The sequence below is a fragment of the Bison bison genome, unplaced genomic scaffold (genome assembly GCF_000754665.1).
Source record: "Bison bison bison isolate TAMUID 2011002044 unplaced genomic scaffold, Bison_UMD1.0 scf7180017864334, whole genome shotgun sequence".
In the NCBI taxonomy this organism is placed as follows: Eukaryota; Metazoa; Chordata; class Mammalia; order Artiodactyla; family Bovidae; genus Bison; species Bison bison.
The window spans coordinates 483,927-503,213 of record NW_011494906.1 but is presented as its reverse complement, the minus strand read 5'-3'; the positions used below and the strand labels follow the sequence as shown (position 1 = coordinate 503,213).

At 39.0% G+C, this 19,287-nt stretch overlaps 1 protein-coding gene across 3 annotated transcripts in view; it reads right to left on the bottom strand.

The window, feature by feature from the left end:
* Positions 1-3,685: 3,685 nt before the first annotated feature.
* The window catches only part of LOC104998657 (solute carrier family 22 member 10-like), a 36,906-nt gene continuing 21,304 nt past the window's right edge, over positions 3,686-19,287 (bottom strand). The window contains exons 3-10 of one of the 3 annotated variants that reach the window (XM_010853954.1): positions 13,745-13,899; positions 13,475-13,643; positions 11,659-11,782; positions 10,976-11,091; positions 8,703-8,917; positions 6,382-6,490; positions 5,720-5,923; positions 3,686-4,287 (exon numbers count right to left, since the gene is read on the bottom strand). In XM_010853954.1, the coding sequence (XP_010852256.1) occupies positions 4,227-4,287; positions 5,720-5,923; positions 6,382-6,490; positions 8,703-8,917; positions 10,976-11,091; positions 11,659-11,782; positions 13,475-13,643; positions 13,745-13,899 (1,153 nt within the window). In that variant the 3' untranslated portion in view covers positions 3,686-4,226. The remainder of the gene's footprint in view (positions 4,288-5,719; positions 5,924-6,381; positions 6,491-8,702; positions 8,918-10,975; positions 11,092-11,658; positions 11,783-13,474; positions 13,644-13,744; positions 13,900-19,287) is intronic. The other 2 variants (XM_010853955.1, XM_010853956.1) reach the window with 2 other exon arrangements.

Sequence of the window (19,287 nt, the reverse complement as noted above, 5' to 3'; positions counted from 1 at the left end):
ATTTAGCAGAGGAAGAGGAACCAGAGATTAAATTGCCAATATCCGTTGGATCATTGAAAAAGCAAGAGAGTTCCAGAAAAACATGTACTTCTGCTTTATTGACTATGCCAAAGCCTTTCTGTGGATCACAAAAACTGTGGAAAATTCTTCAAGAAATGGGAATACCAGGCTACCTGATCTGCTTCCTGAGAAATCTGTATGCAGGTCAGGAAGCAACAGTTAGAACTGGACATGGAACAACAGACTGGTTCCAAATTGGGAAAGGAGTACATCAAGGTTGTATATTATCACCCTGCTTATTTAACTTTCACTCAGAGTACATCATGCAAAATGCCAGACTGGATGAAGCAAAAGTTGGAATCAAGATTGCTGGGAGAAATATCAATAACCTTAGATATGCAGATGACACCACCCTTCTGGCAGAAAGGGAAGAAGAACTAAAGAACCTCTTGATGAAAGTGAAATAGGAGAGTAAAAAACTTGGCTTAAAACTCAACATTCAAAAAACTAAGATCATGGCATCCAGTCCCATCACTTCATGACAAATAGATGGGGAAACAATGGAAACAATGACGGACTTTATTTCTGGGGGCTCCAAAATCACTGCAGATGGGGACTGCAGCCATGAAATTAAAAGACACTTGCTTCTTGGAAGAAAAACTATGACGAAACTAGACAGCATATTAAAAAGCAGACATTCCTTTGCTGACAAAGATCCATCTTGTCAAAGCTGTGTTTTTTCCAGTACTCATGTATGGATGTGAGAGTTGGACTATAACGAAAGCTGAGTCCCAAAGAATTGATGCTTTTGAACTGTGGTGTTAGAGAAGACTCTTGAGAGTCCCTTGGACTGCAAGAAGCTCCAACCAGTCCATCCTAAAGGAAATCAGTCCTGAATATTCATTGGAAGGACTGGTGCTGAAGCTGAAACTCCAATACTTTGGTCACCTGATGCAAAGAACTGACTCATTGGAAAAGACCCTGATACTGGGAAAGATTGAAGGCAGGAGGAGAAGGGGACGACAGAGCATAAGATGGTTGGATGACATCACTGACTCAATGGACATGAGTTTGAGTAAACTCTGGGAGTTGGTGATGGACAGGGAGGCCTGGCCTGCTGCAGTCCATGGGGTCGCAAATAGTCGGACTTGACTGATTGACTGAACTGAGGGCATATCCTAGTGGACCCCGTTTGCATTTAATTGTATTGTGCTTTTTCACCTTTTCAGTATTCACTCAGAGACTTATGTTTCTGAATCATAGACAAAGTACAAGGAAAAAGCTGAGATAATGTTCAAGAGTGGCCTTGCTTGCAATTGCTCTGATCTGTGGTGTTTCGTCTGTTGCAATATCTAAGTGTAGCTCTCTCTGGGTGTAGTAGATCATTAAAGTGGACCTCTTCCCTTAGATGCTTTCTGGGTAAAATGTAGACCACCCATTGGAAAGCTTTGATTCCATTTCTGATGGTGCAAGTTTGCTTTCCCGTATCCTTACACTTTCTCTTAGTCCTAAGAAATCAGAAATGAAGTTTAAGTTTCCCAGAATTGTGTTAGATTCTAGGAAACTGTGCTCCTAGATCAAGGTGACACAGATGTCTCTTTCCAGCTTCAATCACTATTTGAGAAAAGAGAAATTCTTCTCTCTGTTGTGATTGAGATGCAAGAAGTCAACAGAATAATGAAACCCACCCTTTCATCTGAAACTCATAATTTTGGCTTTGTATAAAGATACCACAGTGGAGAGATTTTGAGAATATACATGCAACATAATTCTGGAATCCTTCCAAATTGGAGAGACTTGAGCCTCCAAGTTATAATCACAGACTTATAGAAAATCAAAATATGACACCCAAGTTTCACTGTGGCCTACATGAGAGTTCTGATATTATGTTTTTTGTCTCATCAAATCTCTGTATCCACAGGAACAAGTTAAGTCCTTTGTATGTTACATATACATGACAAGGGGCTCCCCTGATAGCTCAGTTGGTAAAGAGTCCACCTGCAATGCAGGAGACCCCAGTTCGATTCCTGGGTCAGGAAGCTCCATTGGAGAAGGGATAGGCTACCCATTCCAGTATGCTTGGGCTTCCTTTGTGGCTCAGCTGGTAAAGAATCCGCCTGCAATGTGGGAGACCTGGGTTCAATCCCTGGGTTATGAAGATCCCCTGGAGAAGGGAACGGCTACCCATTCCAGTATTCTGGCTTGGAGAATTCCATTGACTGTATAGTCCAGGGGTCGTGAAGAGTCGGACATGACTGAGTGATTTTCACTTTCACTTTTCATACACAAGTGTTTGAGGAACTACAAATTGAGTAGAACTCTTGACACAATGTCAACTGTTTTTGGCAGCATTAGAGCATATTGGCTTTTTTAAACTATACCACGTTGTCTTGTATATGAATGTCTATTGCAGTGTACCCCCAACCACATGAGAATTGTTATTACTTTTGAGTCTGTTCTTTTTAAAATGAAATATTATTTTTTCAGATTTGTTGTGTCTTAAATTGCTATTAACTTTTCCTATATGGATTAGCCATCACACTTGAAATACAGTTTTTTCCCATTGAATCATATATTTTGTTATTTAAAAATTTTTATATTGGAGTATTGTTGATACAGCCTTCCCTTTTGGCTCAGACGGTAAAGCGTCTGCCTACAATGTGGGAGACATGGGTTCGATCCCTGGATCGGAAAGTTCCCTTGGAGAAGGAAATGGCAACCTACTCCAGTATTCTTGCTTGGAAAATCCCTTGGATGAGGAGCCCAGTAGGCTACAGTCCATGGGGTCGCAAAGAGTCAGACACGACTGAGTGACTTCACTTCACTTCATAGTTGATTTATAGTGTTGTATTATTTTCTGCTTCACAGCACAGCGAATTAGTTATACATACAGATATATCCAATCTTTTTAAGATTCTTTACCCTTCTAGATCATTACAGATTATTGAGTAGAGTTCCCTGTGGTATAGAGTAAGTCCTTATTAGTTACCTGTTTTATATTTTGTAGTATGTATATGGGGCTTCCCTGGTAGTTCAGCTGGTAAAGAATTCTCCTGCAATGCAAGAGACCCCGGTTCAATTCCTGGATTGGGAAGATCCCTTGGAGAAGGGATAGACCACCCACTCCAGCATTCCTACATGCAGAATCTCCATGGACAGAGGAGCCTGGGTGGCTACAGACCATGGGGTCATCTAGCTGGACACAACTGAGCAACTAAGTACAGCACAACACAGTGTGTATATGAACCTATTTACAAAACAGAAATTGAGTCGCAGACGTAGAAACCAGTCTTATGGTTACTGGGGTAAAGAAGGGGAGGGGTAAATTGAGAGATTGGGAGTATAGTTTTTAACTTGTAGTGATTTTATTAAATGCATACACATTTGAAGTTGCTTATACTTCAATTTTGATGTCTTAAAATACTAAAATTATATATGCTAATTGTTGAAAATATGAAGAGAGAAAATCCAAAGAGAAAGTAATAGTCATTTAAATCCTGCCATTAAAAAAGTCACTATTATCATTTCAATGATTGTATTTTCAAAGATTGCTTCCCAGGTGGCGCTAGTGGTAAAGAACCAACCTGCGAATACAGGAGATGTAAGAGATGTGGGTTCGATCCCTGGGTCAGGAAGGTCCCTGGAGAAAGAAATGGCAACCTGCTCCAGTATTCTCGCCTGGAAAAGTCCATGGACAGAGGAGCCTGGTGGGCTACAGTCCATGGGATCGCAAAGAGTCAGGCACGACTGAGCTCACACACGCAAGATATTCAAGGATTACATAAGCTTTCTTTTGAAGGAGATTTATGATGTCAAATGTATTATGTTAAGCATATACATATTGGATATCTGTTTCCGGATTTCTTTCAATGGCCATTTACATATGATATAGTGCTCTGATTTTTGCAAATTTTTTTGAAGTTCACCATATGCTGTTCCATGTATCAACCAGTCAGATCCTAATTCCATGGTGTTTCTTTGTTTCTGAATCTGAATCATCCTGTCTATTAATAGTTTATTGATAAATTCAAAACTTTTAAACTACTTCCCCCCAAATCGAACTGTTCATGAAATTACATGTTCCAACAAAGTATATGATAAAGTGCAAATTAATATAATGATTGTAAATGAGATACATTTTCCAGTATATTTTCTTGCTAGTTTGTGAATAAAAAGGAAAATTCATATTTGTTCTTTGTATTTTTCTTTTCTTCACCAATAACTCCTTAAAACTTTGTCACTTTTATGTAGAAATCTTTTTCATTTACTTTCCTTGAAAATTTTTTCCTGGGAAAACAAGAAACAACCAGTCAACCAACCAATAAGTAAATGAAAAACAACCTTTAAAAAAGAAAATGTGAAAATAGGTTTGTGTGCCCTCCATACATAAGTACAAATTGATCCTCTCCATCATCTTTTTTAATTCAATAAAATCTATGGGATTGACACTTATGCTGGAATAGGCTCTGCTGACTGTGGAGATCCTAGAAAGTTGCTACTATCATTTGGTCTCTTTAGAGGTCTGGCCAGTGATGGAAGAAAGGCTGAAAGAGGTGAACTGAAAATCCTAAGGGAGTTCCCCGTTTGTTACGGGTTGAATCATGTCTCTCCTAAAATTCATGTGTTCAAGTTATAACTCTTAGTACCTCAAATGTAAGATTGCCATATTCGGAAACAGGGAAGTTGCAGATAAAATGAATTAAGATGAGGTCATATTGGGCTAGGATGGGCCCCTAATCCAATTAGACTGGTGTCTTTACACAAAGGGAACATCGGGACACAGAAGTGTGCAGGGAGATGCCATGTGAAAATTGGAGTTATGCTGCCACAAGCAAAGAAACTATAGAAATGTAAGAGAGACCTGGAACAGACCCTTCCCTAGAGCCTATAGTGGGGACATGGCCCTGCCAACAACTACAGCTCAGACTTCCAGCCTATATAATTGTGAGACAATAAATTTCTGTTATTTAAGGAGCTCAGTTTGAGTCACTTCATTATGGAAGCTGTAGGTCAGTAATGGTCTTCCTAGGTGGGGCAGTGGTAAAGAATCTACCTGCCAATGCAGAAGACACAAGAATTTGGAGTTCATTCCCTGGGTCAGAAAGATCTCCTGGAGTAGGAAATGGCAACCTATCACAGTATTCCTGTGTGAAAAATTCCATTGACAGAGGAGTCTGGTGGGCTACAGTCCATGGGGTTGCAAAGAGTTGGACATGACTGAGTGACCGAACATTTTTCTTATTTACAAATATTTTTTACCAGTGTCTTATTTTCCTTATCCTCAATATTTCCATTATTTATGGCAGCAAAATTGCCTAGTCTTATAGGCACCAATATAATATTTATCTCTCTAGTATCTTTTTAAAGAGAAACTTTAATTTTTATGGATCTGAAGACCATGAAATATGATCAGAAATGTATGTCTCTCATGAGGGCAGGTAAGATGTGCCCTAAGATATTAGTAGAGCTAATATCTTCTCTTCAGCACTAAAACTACCAAAGAGAACAGGGCAGAAGGGATCTCTGCAGTCTAGATTGAAACTCACAGTGAATAGAAATGACCTCACCACTCATGAAGGCAATGGCCCAAGATGGGAGTATCCCTGGCAAGGTTCAGCCTCCCCAGTGATCTGAGGGACCCACGTGGTGTGTTGCCTTTCTCACCCACAGATCCAAAGCACACAGTCCCTCCCAGGGGATGGTTAGAAGGTTTACTCACTTATTTTCCACATCCTGGATGGTGTCAGGCAGAGGCAGATGTCTGGTTTCAGGTTGGAGAAGGACGAGAAGACTAGCAATGATGGGACACACTCCATAGATGATCCAGGGCAGAGTGGGTAGATACACCACTAGGGTCATCAGCAGGGGAGCCAGTGCTGCCCCACACCTGTTAGCCAACAAATCTAATCCTGCAGCTTTTGCTCTGAGGGGAAATGACAATATATAATAATCCAGTTAAATTCTGGACTTTAATTCATGATCTATTATTTTGACTTTATTTTGAACCAGAAAACCCCTCAAGTATTAAATCATGAGCTTGATGAAAACGTCTTGCTTTTGTCATTTGCTCTGTGATTTGCTAGATGTCTTTGTCAAGGTCAATATGAATTACTCTTTAAACAGAGTGTTACATACTGTGACTAGTCTGACAAATCTTCTAAAAAGTTAAGAGAGGATGCATTGAAGTACTGCTTAGCATGGTACATGGCACAAAGTCAGCATTTGCAGTAATTTTGGTTATAATTATTTTTAAAGCACTATTACAAATACTGACAATTGCTTTATAATAACAGATCTTATTATGTTTATTCTCTTGAATAAGCACCAATTAGCTGGGAAAGTTCTCTTCTGGGCCCTGGCAGAGTATTCATAAACTCATACCTGACAATCGTGGGGAGGAGTTCACTTTGGTGAACAGAAAAACAGGTGTGAGAGGCAGCAGCACAGCCGATTCCCACACTTGCCAAAATCACACGCAGGATCTGCATATCTGGAGACGAGAAGATCAGTGAGATTAAAAAATCTGGGCTGAAGGAATCAACACCCACAAAATTTAGTCAGTAAAAAAACTCTATAGGCTGTTTGTATTTCTTAAATATATTGTAGATTTACCTCTGGGCTTTCTATCCTGTTCCAGTGATTTATATTTCTGTTTTGTGCCTGTACCATACTGTGTTGTTTACCATAGCTTTGTAGTGTAGTCTTAATTCAGGGATCCTGATTCCTTGAGCTCCATTTTTCTTACTCCAGGTTGCTTTGGCTATTGGGAGTTCTTTGTGGTTCCATACAGATTTTTTTGTTCTAGTTCTTTGAAAATGCCATTGGCAATTTAATGGGAATTGTATTGAATCTGTAGATTGCTTTGGGTAGGATAGAAAGTACAGACATAAACTCATGAACTATGGTTACCTAAACTTTGACAAAGGAGGAAGGAAAATATAATGGAGAAAAGACAACCTCTTCAATATTTGGTGCTGGGAAACCTGGACAGCTACACGAAAAAGAATGGAATGTAAACATTTCTTAACCCTATTAAAAAAATAAACCCAAAATGGATAAAAGTCCTAACTGTAAGGCCAGACACTATAAAACTCTTAGAGGAAAACACAGGCAGAACACTCTTTGACATAAATGGCAGCAAGATCCCCTAGCTGCACCTTATAGAGTAATGAAAATAAAAATGAAAACAAATAAATGGGACCTAATTAAACTTAAAAGTTTTGCACAGCAAAGGAAACCACAGACAAGATGAAAAGACAACTTTCAGAATCTGAGAAAATAATTGCAAATGAAGCAACTGACAAGGGATTAATCTCCAAAATATACAAACAGCTCATGCAGCTCAATATAAAAGAAACCCAAACAACACAATAAAAAACGAGTGGAAGACCTAAATAGATATTTCTCCAAAGAAGACATAAACATAGAGATGGCCAAAACAAACACATGAAAAGACGCTCAACATTGCTCATTATTAGAGAAATGCAAATCAAAACTATGATGGAATATCACCTCACACCAGTCATAATGGCCATCAACAAAAAAATCTATAAGCAATAAATGCTGGAGGATGTGTGGAGAAAAGGAAATCCTCTTGCACTGTTGATGGGAATATAAATTGATACAACCACTATAGAGAACTGTATGGAGGTTCTGTAAAGAACTAAAAATAGAACTACCAAGTGCATGCACGCGCAGTTCCTTCAGTTGTGTCCGACTCTTTGCAACCCTATGGACTGTAGTCCACTGGGCTCCTCTGTCCCTGGGATTTTCCTGGCAAGAATACTGGAGTGGATTGCCATGTCCTCCTCTGGGGGATCTTCCTGACTCAGGAGTTAAACCAGAGTTTCCTGCATTGCAGGTGGGTTCTTTACCAGCTGAACTACCAGGGTAGCCCCATCATATCTGGTACTGAGCCAAAACAGAGGGAGTGACCATACTCTGTTTTCATCTGGGATATAATTGCAAGATCTCACCCCTCCATCCTTGTTATTAAAAGTGTGAATGGCGACTGAGTAAGTCCTGTCCTAGAGGAACTGTCAGGACTAATGGTACCAGTTTATAGACAACTTTCATTATGTAAGATGATAAATAGATGTCTGAACTGCCACTTGCTGATCTCTGGTTCTTTTTCTAAAATCTTATTAGAATTTCTCATAAACTCTTTGATTGGTTTGGGTAGGGCTTAGCCTTTAATTGGGCTTCCCTGGTGCCTCACTTGGTGAAGAATCCACCTACAATGCAGGAGAGCCTTGTTCTATCCCTGGGTCGGGAAAATCCCCTGGAGAAGGAAATGGTAACCCACTCCAGTATTCTTGCTGGAAAGTTCCATGGACAGAGGACAGGGGAGCCTTATGGACCACAACATGGGGTTGCAAGAGTCAGACATGATTTAACAACTAAATGACCACCTGCTCCATAGACAGAGTGTGGGCTGTCTCTGAAGGCAAGAGTTTCAGTCTCAGGGTTTGGGGTCATGGTCTCTGATAGGGCACTGCACTGGGAGAAATACGTTCCATAGACAGAATGCTGTCTGATCTACCTTAAAAGGCCCTGAGGTGTGGGGGTGGTTCATTTTTTTTTTTTTCTTTCTTTTTAATTGAGACCATTCTTCACTGCTGGCTCCAGACAGTATGACCCAACACAATCCATGGTGGTTTGAAAAAGACACTTCCTTTCCCCAAATTCCAATCTTCTCTCACCTTGAGGCACAAACATGTTGATCAAAATGGAAAGTCCCACCAGGAACATGAAAAACATCTGGGTTGGTCGACGGCCCACATTGTTCAGTGGGTAAAGTGCAAGACATCGGACTGAGATAGTGAGAGCTCCAAAGATTACCTGGAACAGGAAAATATTGCTTCCAAAGTGCTGTAGATTGACGATAATGCCAAAAAAGGGTATTGTGCCTGCAAATCTGTAGTGAACAAAAGAAGACCCAAGCCATAGATTAGAGCCCATTGCTGTCATTGATGATTATGTTGACCCAGGCAGCCAATGGTCAAGGTTAAAGAATAAAGGCCCAGTCTGATTTCTGTAATACTTCATTTTAAGGTGATAAAGATACAATAAAAGATTATGTGTCTGTATATGAAAGTGACACTCCCTCTTGTCATTTTTTTTCTGAGTCCCTAAGCATAGAGTTGACAATGACAGGAATACATAATCTGGCCCAGTCCACCAAAGTGAATGGTTTAGAGAAATTGAATACAGAATGATTAAAACTTATAAATTGGAGAAGGATTTCTTTTTGTGTGTTGTCTGCATAAATGTACGTATGTGTGTATGAATTCTGTGAGTCCTCCCTCTCGTCCCCCAACACCAGTACTGGGAAGAATTCCCTTTTTCTCAACTATGATTGAAGTTGCAAAGAGACTATCAGCATCTCCTTGACCTGGGAGCAGTGTCCTGGGGTCTAACAGAATTCTGGGGAATTTAAACTTTGTATCTGATTTCTTAGCACCAAGGGAAAATGGAAGAATTCAGAAAGCAAATGTGCACCAACTGTACCATCAGAAATGTAGTGAAATGTTGCCACAGGGGATCTACATCTTACACAGAAAGCATCTAGACATGAGCCCACTTTAAAGATCTACTACAACCAGAGAGAGCTACACTTAGAACTTACAACAAGAAATACCACAGATCACAGCAATTTTAAGCAAGGTCTTTCTTGATCATTATCTATACTTTTTTCTTCCATTCTGATTGTGTAGGATTCCAGAACATAAATCTGTGTTTTCTAGTGAGTAAAGAAATGTTGAAACAGCACAATGCATTTAAATGCAGGCATCTACTAAGATATGTCTGGAAAGAAGTAAATTGTTCAGCTTAGTAGTTACTTCTTAAGATTGGCAGTGGGTATGTATTTTCCAGTGGCTGATATGTGTGTAAGTCTTCAAAAATTAAAGTTTCTCCTCCTGACTCTATCAAAGTTAGTAGTTACATCTCGTCAAGAAATAATGAACAAGATTTGCTACAGAAGCAAATCTTGTTCTAGCACACAAACTGTATCCAAAAAGGAAACAAATAAAGCCCACCAAGTTTGAAGTACATACAGACATTGCAGTGTATTCATGTAATAGAAACTAGAACACTGGGGAGAACAGTTTACCAGGTTTACAGGTACAAGCAACAGAGTGGGTGAATCTTCATGAATGAGCCTGAAGAAAGGAGACCTGTCACAGAATGCTTCTGTCATTTATTATGTGAAGGTTAAGATCAGGCACCACTCATCTGTAGTGATGGAGATCGGAACAGTGCACAGTTCAGGGCAGTGAGGAGGAGATGAGAGTGGGGTCGTGGTGGAGGTGGTGGTGGTTATATGGGTTACATGAGCAGAACTCCTGGGAAATTAGGACTGTTCTATCTTGATTTGTATGTTGGGTACATTATTAGACATTGAAATATTCATTGATCTGTATTTATTTGTGATCTCTTCACATTACAGTGTGCCAGATTTGCTTCAATTAAAATTCAAAGAATAAATGAAGAAAATTAAGTGCCAAAATCTGTACTGTGAGGGAAGTTCTCAACCTCAATCTCCAATGAAGAGACTGACAGTGTGAGATGACTGAACTGTCATTGTAAAATCAGTTCCACATGAGTCTTACTTGGCCTATTTCCTTCATCTTTTAAATGCAAATATGTATATTGCCATATGTGAAATAGGTCACCAGTCCAGGTTCAATGCATGAGACAGCGCGCTCAGGGCTGGTGCACTGCGTGACCCTGAGGGATGGGTTGGGGAGGGATGTGGGAGGGGGGTTCAGGATGGGGGACACATGTACACCCATGGCTGATTCATGTCAATGTATGGCAAAAACCACTACAATATTGTAAAGTAATTAGCCTCCAATTAAAATAAATAAATTAATTTTAAAAATGCAAGTATGCCCTTTCTCTCACGATACTGTTATAACATTTGAAATAAACAGATTCATGTTTCTTCTCACATGCACTATGTGTAGCCTACCTCACAAGGGACAGGAGATAGATCCTTTTTCGCAGGTTGGGTGTGCGGAACAAGTCAAACATAGTTGTTTTAGTCTGTGCTGTCTCCAGCTCCTCCTGCATGGTCGCTCTCAAACCCTTCAACAACAACAAACATGTAGCATTTGCTAACATAGTGCCAGGAACTGTGATGTGCGCTGGCACACAAGAGGACAAGACATATGTGTTCTCTTTCTTTCTAGTATATCGTATTGTATACACAATCACATGTGAACATGAAATGAAGGAAGCTGTAGGGAGTTAAGGGAGACTTCAGGAAATTAAATGCTAAAGTGCTATTTTGAAGAAGAGGCCATAGATGGAGGTAGGGTGACTCAAGAGTAGAAAAGTTTTAGATTCAGAGGAAGTGAGCTAAAGGATACTCCTATATGTATCCCTGAATCCCCATCAGTGTTCACCTAATCTGTCACAACATTGTTAATCAGCAATAGTCCAACACAAAATAAAGTTTAAAAAAGAAGAAGTAGCTGCACAGTGCTCAAAGCTTCTTTTATATTAGATGCCCATGAAAGATTAGGGAATTTTCATTCTCAACTAGCTGTCCTTGTTAGAAAAGCAGCTTGTCTATCTCAAGAAGGAGAAGGCAGGTCAGTTTATGATTTCCCTTCAACCAAGTAACCATATTCCCTTCCCTTTCCCACTCACCTCCAAGTTCAGGATTTCTTCAGCATTCTTCATTCCATTTCTGTGTGCAACTATTTTAAGTTCCTTTAAGCCCTTATCTGGTTTATTGGTGATAATCAGCCATCGAGAAGATTCCACCAGCCACCTGATGAAAAATGAGCACGCAAGTGCAGTCAGTTGTGCTCAGCCGCTCAGTCCTGTCTGACTCCTTGAGACCCCAAAGACTGTAGCCTGCCAGGCTCCTCTGTTTATGGGATTTTCCTGAAAAGAAAACTGGAGTGGATTGCCATTTCCTTCTGTAGGGGATCTTCCTATCCCAGGGATCGAACCCACATCTCTTGCGTTGTCTTCTGCATTGGCAGGCAGAATCTTTACCACTAGCACCACCTGAGAGGCCATTGATTATTTGTCACGTGTCAATTGATAAGAGCTGCGTTTTGCTATCCATCTAAAATATAACACTTCACTTGTTGGATGAGTTAGTTAGTGTTAGCTGCTCCGTCGTGTACCACTCTTTGTGACCCCACTGACTGTAGCTCGCCAGGATCCATGGAATTCTCCAGGCAAGAATACTGGAGTGGGTTGCTATTCCCTTCTCCAGGTGATCTTCCTGATCCAGGGACTGAACCCAATCTGCATTGTAGGCAGATTCTTTACTGTCTGAGTCACCAGGGAATGTGAGAAAATCCAGATCTATTATACAAATACTAGGAGAATATGAGACTAACCACTCCATGACAGTGCACTTGAAAGTTGTACTACTAGTAAGGAACACAGACTTTGGAGTCAAATTGCCTCTCTGCTTACTCACTAGGAGAATTTACAAGAAGCTTGACAAGCTTAATCTTGAGAGTCCCTCACATGATAATTTCCTTCCACCGTGGCATGGGACAAACAACTTTTTGCACATGATATATATTTACAGTATCTATTTCTTTAAAAAAGAAGCCCCCATAATGTCAGCTTAAAGCCTAACAATGACTACAATTGCTCCTGCTACTACTAGTTATGTTGATAACTAATTATCCAGTTACTAATACCAATTAATAACAAATTGCATCTTTACATCTGCCTCAGTTTTCTCATTAATAACATGGGTACAGTAGTGCTAGCTTCCTTGTAGTGTTGTTACAAATATAGAATGACTTAACAGATGAGTCTGACATGGATTATACTGTCCTCTCTCTCTGAACTCATCTCGTTCTATAAAACATGCAGTCATCTCCTTGTCTTCTCCTAAATCTGATTTTTCCTAGATTGGATTTAGTGTGGGAATGAAGTTATCCATTAATAATTATTTATTAAAGTTATTTAAGGGAAGAAGGAGTGCTGAATTCATAATGTAAATCATCTAATTTGCATGCAAATTTAACTAGTGGAAAATCTTGTTGCTAGTTTGTGAAACAGCTCTTTGAATAAATTTTCTGCATCTTTTTCATCCAATTCCATCTGCAACAGAGCAAATCACTGAAAGCTTTTCTGTGACCTGATTCATTCCAAAGCCAAATAGAATTAAAAGTATATCTTTTTTTATATAAAAAATTGAGTCTGTATTTTATATTAAGGAAAATAATATTGGAATAGCTCTATGACCTTTATATTGGGAAAGACTTAGGAACCAGATGGCAGAAAATACCCAGAACTCACAGGCAGAAAGATTATTGTTACTCCATGTTATGTTTCTCAAAACTCAAATTGCCCAGAATGAACAGGTGAGAGACATGGATTTCAGGTCCAAACAATAAGAATGTGCCGGGGAATAAGAAAATCAATATATCCAAATTCAATGTGCATTTTATCCCAGATTTCCTTAAGAGAGAGAGAGAACACTTCATACCTTGAGGAGAGAAAGAAGACAAAGAAAGGTACAGACAACACCAGCTGCAGGGTGCGCCATTCTCGAAAGACAAAAGCCAGTCCTCCCAGCATCATCTGTCCAATACTAAGGGCACAGTATATCAATGTTAATACCATGCCTTTCGACTGGGATCTTGTCCACTCTATAACTGAAAGATATTAAAACAGTGTTATCATGTCAAATAAGTGTGAAATTTCAAGCTCAAATTCAAGGCTAAGAAGATGGATTAGATCAGAATTGTTGACTTACTTAGAAAACAGTTGTTTGTTATTATGACTGCAATGGAACAGCCCGACAAGAAGCGTAGTAAGCAGTAAATGAAGATGTTGGGAGCGAAGGATGTACAAATCCCAGAGATGGCAAGTTGGAGTAAACACCACTTGAGAATCAGCTTTCGCCCAAACCTACAAAACAGTCAGCTTAGGTGATGCGAGTAATGATAATTTATGGTAACAAATTAAGAAAGCAAAAACATACTCTATAACTTTAACAAGAGAATCATGTACCTGAAAGCTTGAGTAAACAGAGCTAAATCAACAATGCAAATCTCCATAAAGCAACAATCTTTGACTATATGCTAATAATACAAAAACTTCATCATATAACCACCAGATGCCTCTGACACCATATAAAAGAAACTGTGCATCTGTGTCTTTATTTCTTCTTTGCAAATAGGTTCATCTCTACCATTTTTCTAGATTCCATATATGTGTTAATTTATGATATTTGTTTTTCTCTTTTTGACTTTCTTCCCTGGTGTTCCAGTGGTTAGGACTCCATGCTTTCACTGCTGAAGGCATGAGTTCTGTTCCTGATCCAGGAACTAAAATCCTGCAAGCCATGTGGCATGGCCAAAAATAAAAATAACCTCACAGAAGAAACCATGGTGTTGGAAATTGTAACCCTTTGTAAGCAGTCATGTATTAGCCTGTGTTTAACCTGGTGTATAGTCTCTTAAGTGTCTGAAACATAAGAGAGCTAAAAGTGTACTTGGGTCTCAAGGACCACACAGGCAAGGCTAAACGGTTGCAAAAGATCAGTGGAATAATGCATGAAAGTTGTTGAAGGGTTAGGTAACAGTCACTCTTTGTTGAATCTGATTTTATTGGCCTAAAGCAATATACTTTTCTAGAACAGAATATAAGAGCACCATAATTCAGCCAGAGGCTGTTATATAAATATCTCAGATAAAAGAATTACCTAAGATGGAGAATGAAGGAAAAAGAAGGTGAAAAACAAATAAGGAAAAGTGAATTCTCTGTTTCATTGGGTATCAAGAAAAGAGGGCCTTAAAATACATGCATCCCAATGTTCATTGCAACTCTATTTACAATAGCCAAAGCATGAAAGCAATCGAATTGTTCATTGATAAATGAATGGATAAAGAAGATGGGGTACATATCTACAATGGAATATAATTCAGCCATAAAACAGAATGAAATGATGGCATTTGCAGCAACATGGATGGATCTACAGATTGAAATACTGAATAAAATGTCAGACAGAGGAGGAAAGATGTCATATGGCATTCCTTATATGCAGAATCTAAAAAGAAATGATAGAAATGAACTTATTTACAAATCAGAAACAGACTCATAGACTTAAAGAACAAACTTATAGTTGTCAGGAAGGAAGGGATAGTTTGGGCATACCAAAGAGGATCTCAAAACATGAAAAAGCCTTTTGACATGATACAATACCCTTTCATGATAAAAAATACTCAATTCGGTGGTATAGAAGGAATATAACTCAATACAATAAATGTGATATAGACAATCCTTCAGAGAACATCATACTCAGCAGAGACAGTTTGAAAGATTTTCCTTTAAGTTCAGGGAAGAAAAAGTGCCCACTCACACCAGTTCTATCAATACAATTCTGGAAGTACTAGTTAGGGATATCAGGCAAGATAAAGAAGAAAAATGTAACCATACTGGAAAGGAAGAATTTTATTTTCCTTGATACAGATAATATGAACTTATATATATTAATAGAAAATCCTAAAGATTCAACCAAACAACTTGCTAGAACCAATCTACAAATTCAGTAAACTGCAAGATACAAAAATCAACATATGAAGTTAAATGCATTTATATACACCAAGAATGCAATGTCTGAGAAATTTAAAAGGTAGCAATTCCATTTGCTATAGCATCAAAATTATAAAATAAGTATCAGTTTCATGAAGGAGATGAAATACATAGACACTACAGCAAGACTTTGATGAAAGAACTTGGAGAAGACACAAATAAATGGAAAGATAACCAATGTACATGGATTGGAAGAATTAATATTGTTTAAATGTCTATATTATCCAAAGCCATCTATAGATTCAATGCGATCTCTATCAAAATTCCAATGGTAATCTTCCCCACTATCAGCATCAAGGGTATATGAGAAATCTCTGTACTTTCTGTTCAATTTTGCTATGAACATAAAACTACTCTAAGAAATAAAGTTTACTAAATAAAAAGTCTTGGGGTTTGAGTTCGGACTCTGCAGCTTACTAATTTAAATGCCCCAGGCTAATTAACTTATTAGACATTGTAAACTGCTGATACAAGTGGTATTTACTTCCCATGCTTGCCAAAAGATTGCAATGAAAAAAATTCCAATGGCATTTTTCACAGAAATAGCAAAAGCTATTCTAAAATTTATGTGAAATCATACATGTTCCCAAATAGCCAAAGCAATTATGACAAAGAAGATACAAGCTTAGAAGCATCACACTTTTGATTTCAAAGTATACCATGAAGCTACAGTAATAAAAAGATTATGGTACTGGCATAAAGATGGACACATATAATAATGCTCTTATCATGATTCCAGAAATTAATTATTCAGATATCACATTTGATAAAGGAGCCAGTAATATTCTTTTCAATAATGATGTTGAGAAACTGGGTAATCACATGCAGAAGGATGAACTTTGATCCCTATTCATACCATTCAAAAATTCATTTAAGATGGATTAATGACTTAAACTCCAGTACTTTGGCCACCTCATGCGAAGAGTTGACTCATTGGAAAAGATTCTGATGCTGGGAGGGATTGGGGGCAGGAGGAGAAGGGGATGACAGAGGATGAGATGGCTGGATGGCATCACTGACTCGATGGACGTGAGTCTGAGTGAACTCTGGGAATTGGTGATGGACAGGGAGGCCTGGAGTGCTGCAATTCATGGGGTCACAAAGAGTCGGACACAACTGAGCGACTGAACTGAACTGAACTGAACTGAATGACTTAAACATTACCAGGAAACAGTAAACTCCTGGGAGAAAGCATGAGGAAAAAGCTCTTTGACTCCGGGATTGACAGCAGTGTTTTGGATACAATGTCCATCCAAATGGTGTGAGGCTCTATCTCATTGTTGTTTTGATTTTTCTAGCAAAGTAATGCTCAAAATTCTCCAAGCTAGGTTTCAACAGTACATGAACCGTGAACTTCCAGATGTTCAAGCTGGATTTAGCAGAGGAAGAAGAACAGAAATCAAATTGCCAACATCCATTGGATCATAGAAAAAGCAAGAGAGTTCCAGAAAAACATTTATTTCTGCTTTATTGATTATGTCAAACCCTTTGACATGTGTGGATCACTAGAAACTGTGGAAAATTCTTAAAGAGATGGGCATACCAGACCACCTTAACTGCCTCTTGAGAAATCTGTATGCAGGTCAAGAAGCAACAGTTAGAACCAAACATGGAACAACCGACTGATGCCAAATTGGGAAAAGAGTACATCAAGGCTGTATATTGTCACCCTGCTTATTTAACTTATATGCAGAGTACATCATGCGAAATGCCAGGCTGGAAGAAGCACAAGCTGGAATCAAGATTGCCAGGAGAAATATCAATAACCTCAGATACGCAGGTGACACCACCCTTATGGTAGAAAACAAAGATGAACTAAAGAGCTTCTTGATTAAAGTGAAAGTGGAGAGTGAAAAAGCTGGCTTAAAACTCAACATTTAAAAAACTAAAGCCATGGCATCCAGTCCCATCGCTTCATGGCAAGTAGATGGGTAAAAAATAAAAACAGTGACAGACTTTATTTTTGGGGGCTCCAAAATCACTGCAGATGATGACTGTAGCCATGAAATTAAAAGACACTTGCCCCTTGGAAGAAAAGCTATGACCAACCTAGACAGCATATTAAAAAGCAGAGACATTACTTTGCCGACAAATGCCCATTTAGTGAAAGCTATGGTTCTTCTAGTAGTCGTGTATGGACGTGAGAGTTGGACTATAAAGAAAGCTGAGTGCTGAAGAATTGATGCTTTTAAACTGTGGTGTTGGAGGAGACTCTTGAGAGTCCCTTGGACTGCAAGGAGATCAAACCAGTCGATCCTAAAGGCAATCAGTCTTGAATATTCATTGGAAGGCCACCTGCTGTGAAGAACTGACTCATTGTAAAAGACTGATGCTGGGAAAGATTGAAGGCAGGAGAAGGGGACGACAGAGGATGAGATGGTTGGATGACATCACTGACTCGATGGACATCAGTTTGAGCAAGCTTCGGGAGTTGGTGATGGACAGGGAAGCCTGGTGTGCTGCAGTCCACCGGGTGACAAAAAGTTGGACATGACTGAGTGACTGAACTGAGCTGATGATCAGTGATATTAAGTATCTCTTCATATACCTGTTGACTATTTCTTTGTCTTTTTTTTGAAGAACTATCTACTGAGCTCCTTTGCCCAATTTTAGCAACAGGTTATTTATGTTTTTTTCAAATGGTTGTAGTAATTCCCTGTACATTTTGGATATAACTCTTTATCTGATACATGGCTTTCAAATATTTTTCTCTCATTCTACATATTTCCTTTTTATTTTGTCAATCATTTATTTTGCTATGCAGGAGACTTGTTTTGACATAGTCTCCCTTTCCTATTTGTGCTTTTGATGCCAGTGCTCATAAACTTTTTACCTATGTCAGTTTAAAATCCTTAGCTTAGCTACAATGTTATCTCTTCACCTAATTTTCCACTCTCAACTCCTATCATAACTCACACAGACACACAAACCTAGACACCTATGACTCTATGTCCATCTAAACTCTCAATCAGCATTTTATTATGAATAGTCATAAAAGGCTCAGTCAGTAGGCTGGTCCAAATGAGCACTCTGATCCAGAAATCTTTGACTAATTACACTGAGGTGATACAGTCAGAGTCCGCAATTTTCAGCTATAAGATTAAATAATATTAGGTTTACAAATGACAAGGGATACTTACTCTAAGCCTCCCATTTCCCCTTTAGGACACTTAAATGTGTAGCTGTCATGTTTGTCCTATTGCTTTAAGAATGTACTTTAAGAATGACCACTGTCAGGTACAGGATAACCCAAACTTCTCACACCACATATTGTGACACATGAGGTCTATGGATTAGTTAATTGCTTATATGGTGGCAAATATTACCTGTAAGTAGGCTTTTTCTTTCTTTCTTTCTTTTTTTTTTAACATAATCACACAACCAGATTATAGACACAATAATTTCTACTCCAACTTCAGTACCATCCCAGAAACACAGAAGTTTCATAGAACACTAATTACTGTAGGGTAACCATGATATGGGCTTCCTAGGTGGCTCCATGGTAAAGAATCTGCCTGCCAATGCAGGAATGCAGGAGACATGGTTGATCCCTGGGTTGGGAAGATCTCCTGGAGGAGCAAATGGCAACCAAGTCCAGTATTCTTGCCTGGAAAATCCTGTGGATAGAGGAGCCTGGAGGGATGCAGTCCATAGGGCTGTAAAAAGTCGGACACCCTGAGTGACTGAACACCCCCCCTCCCG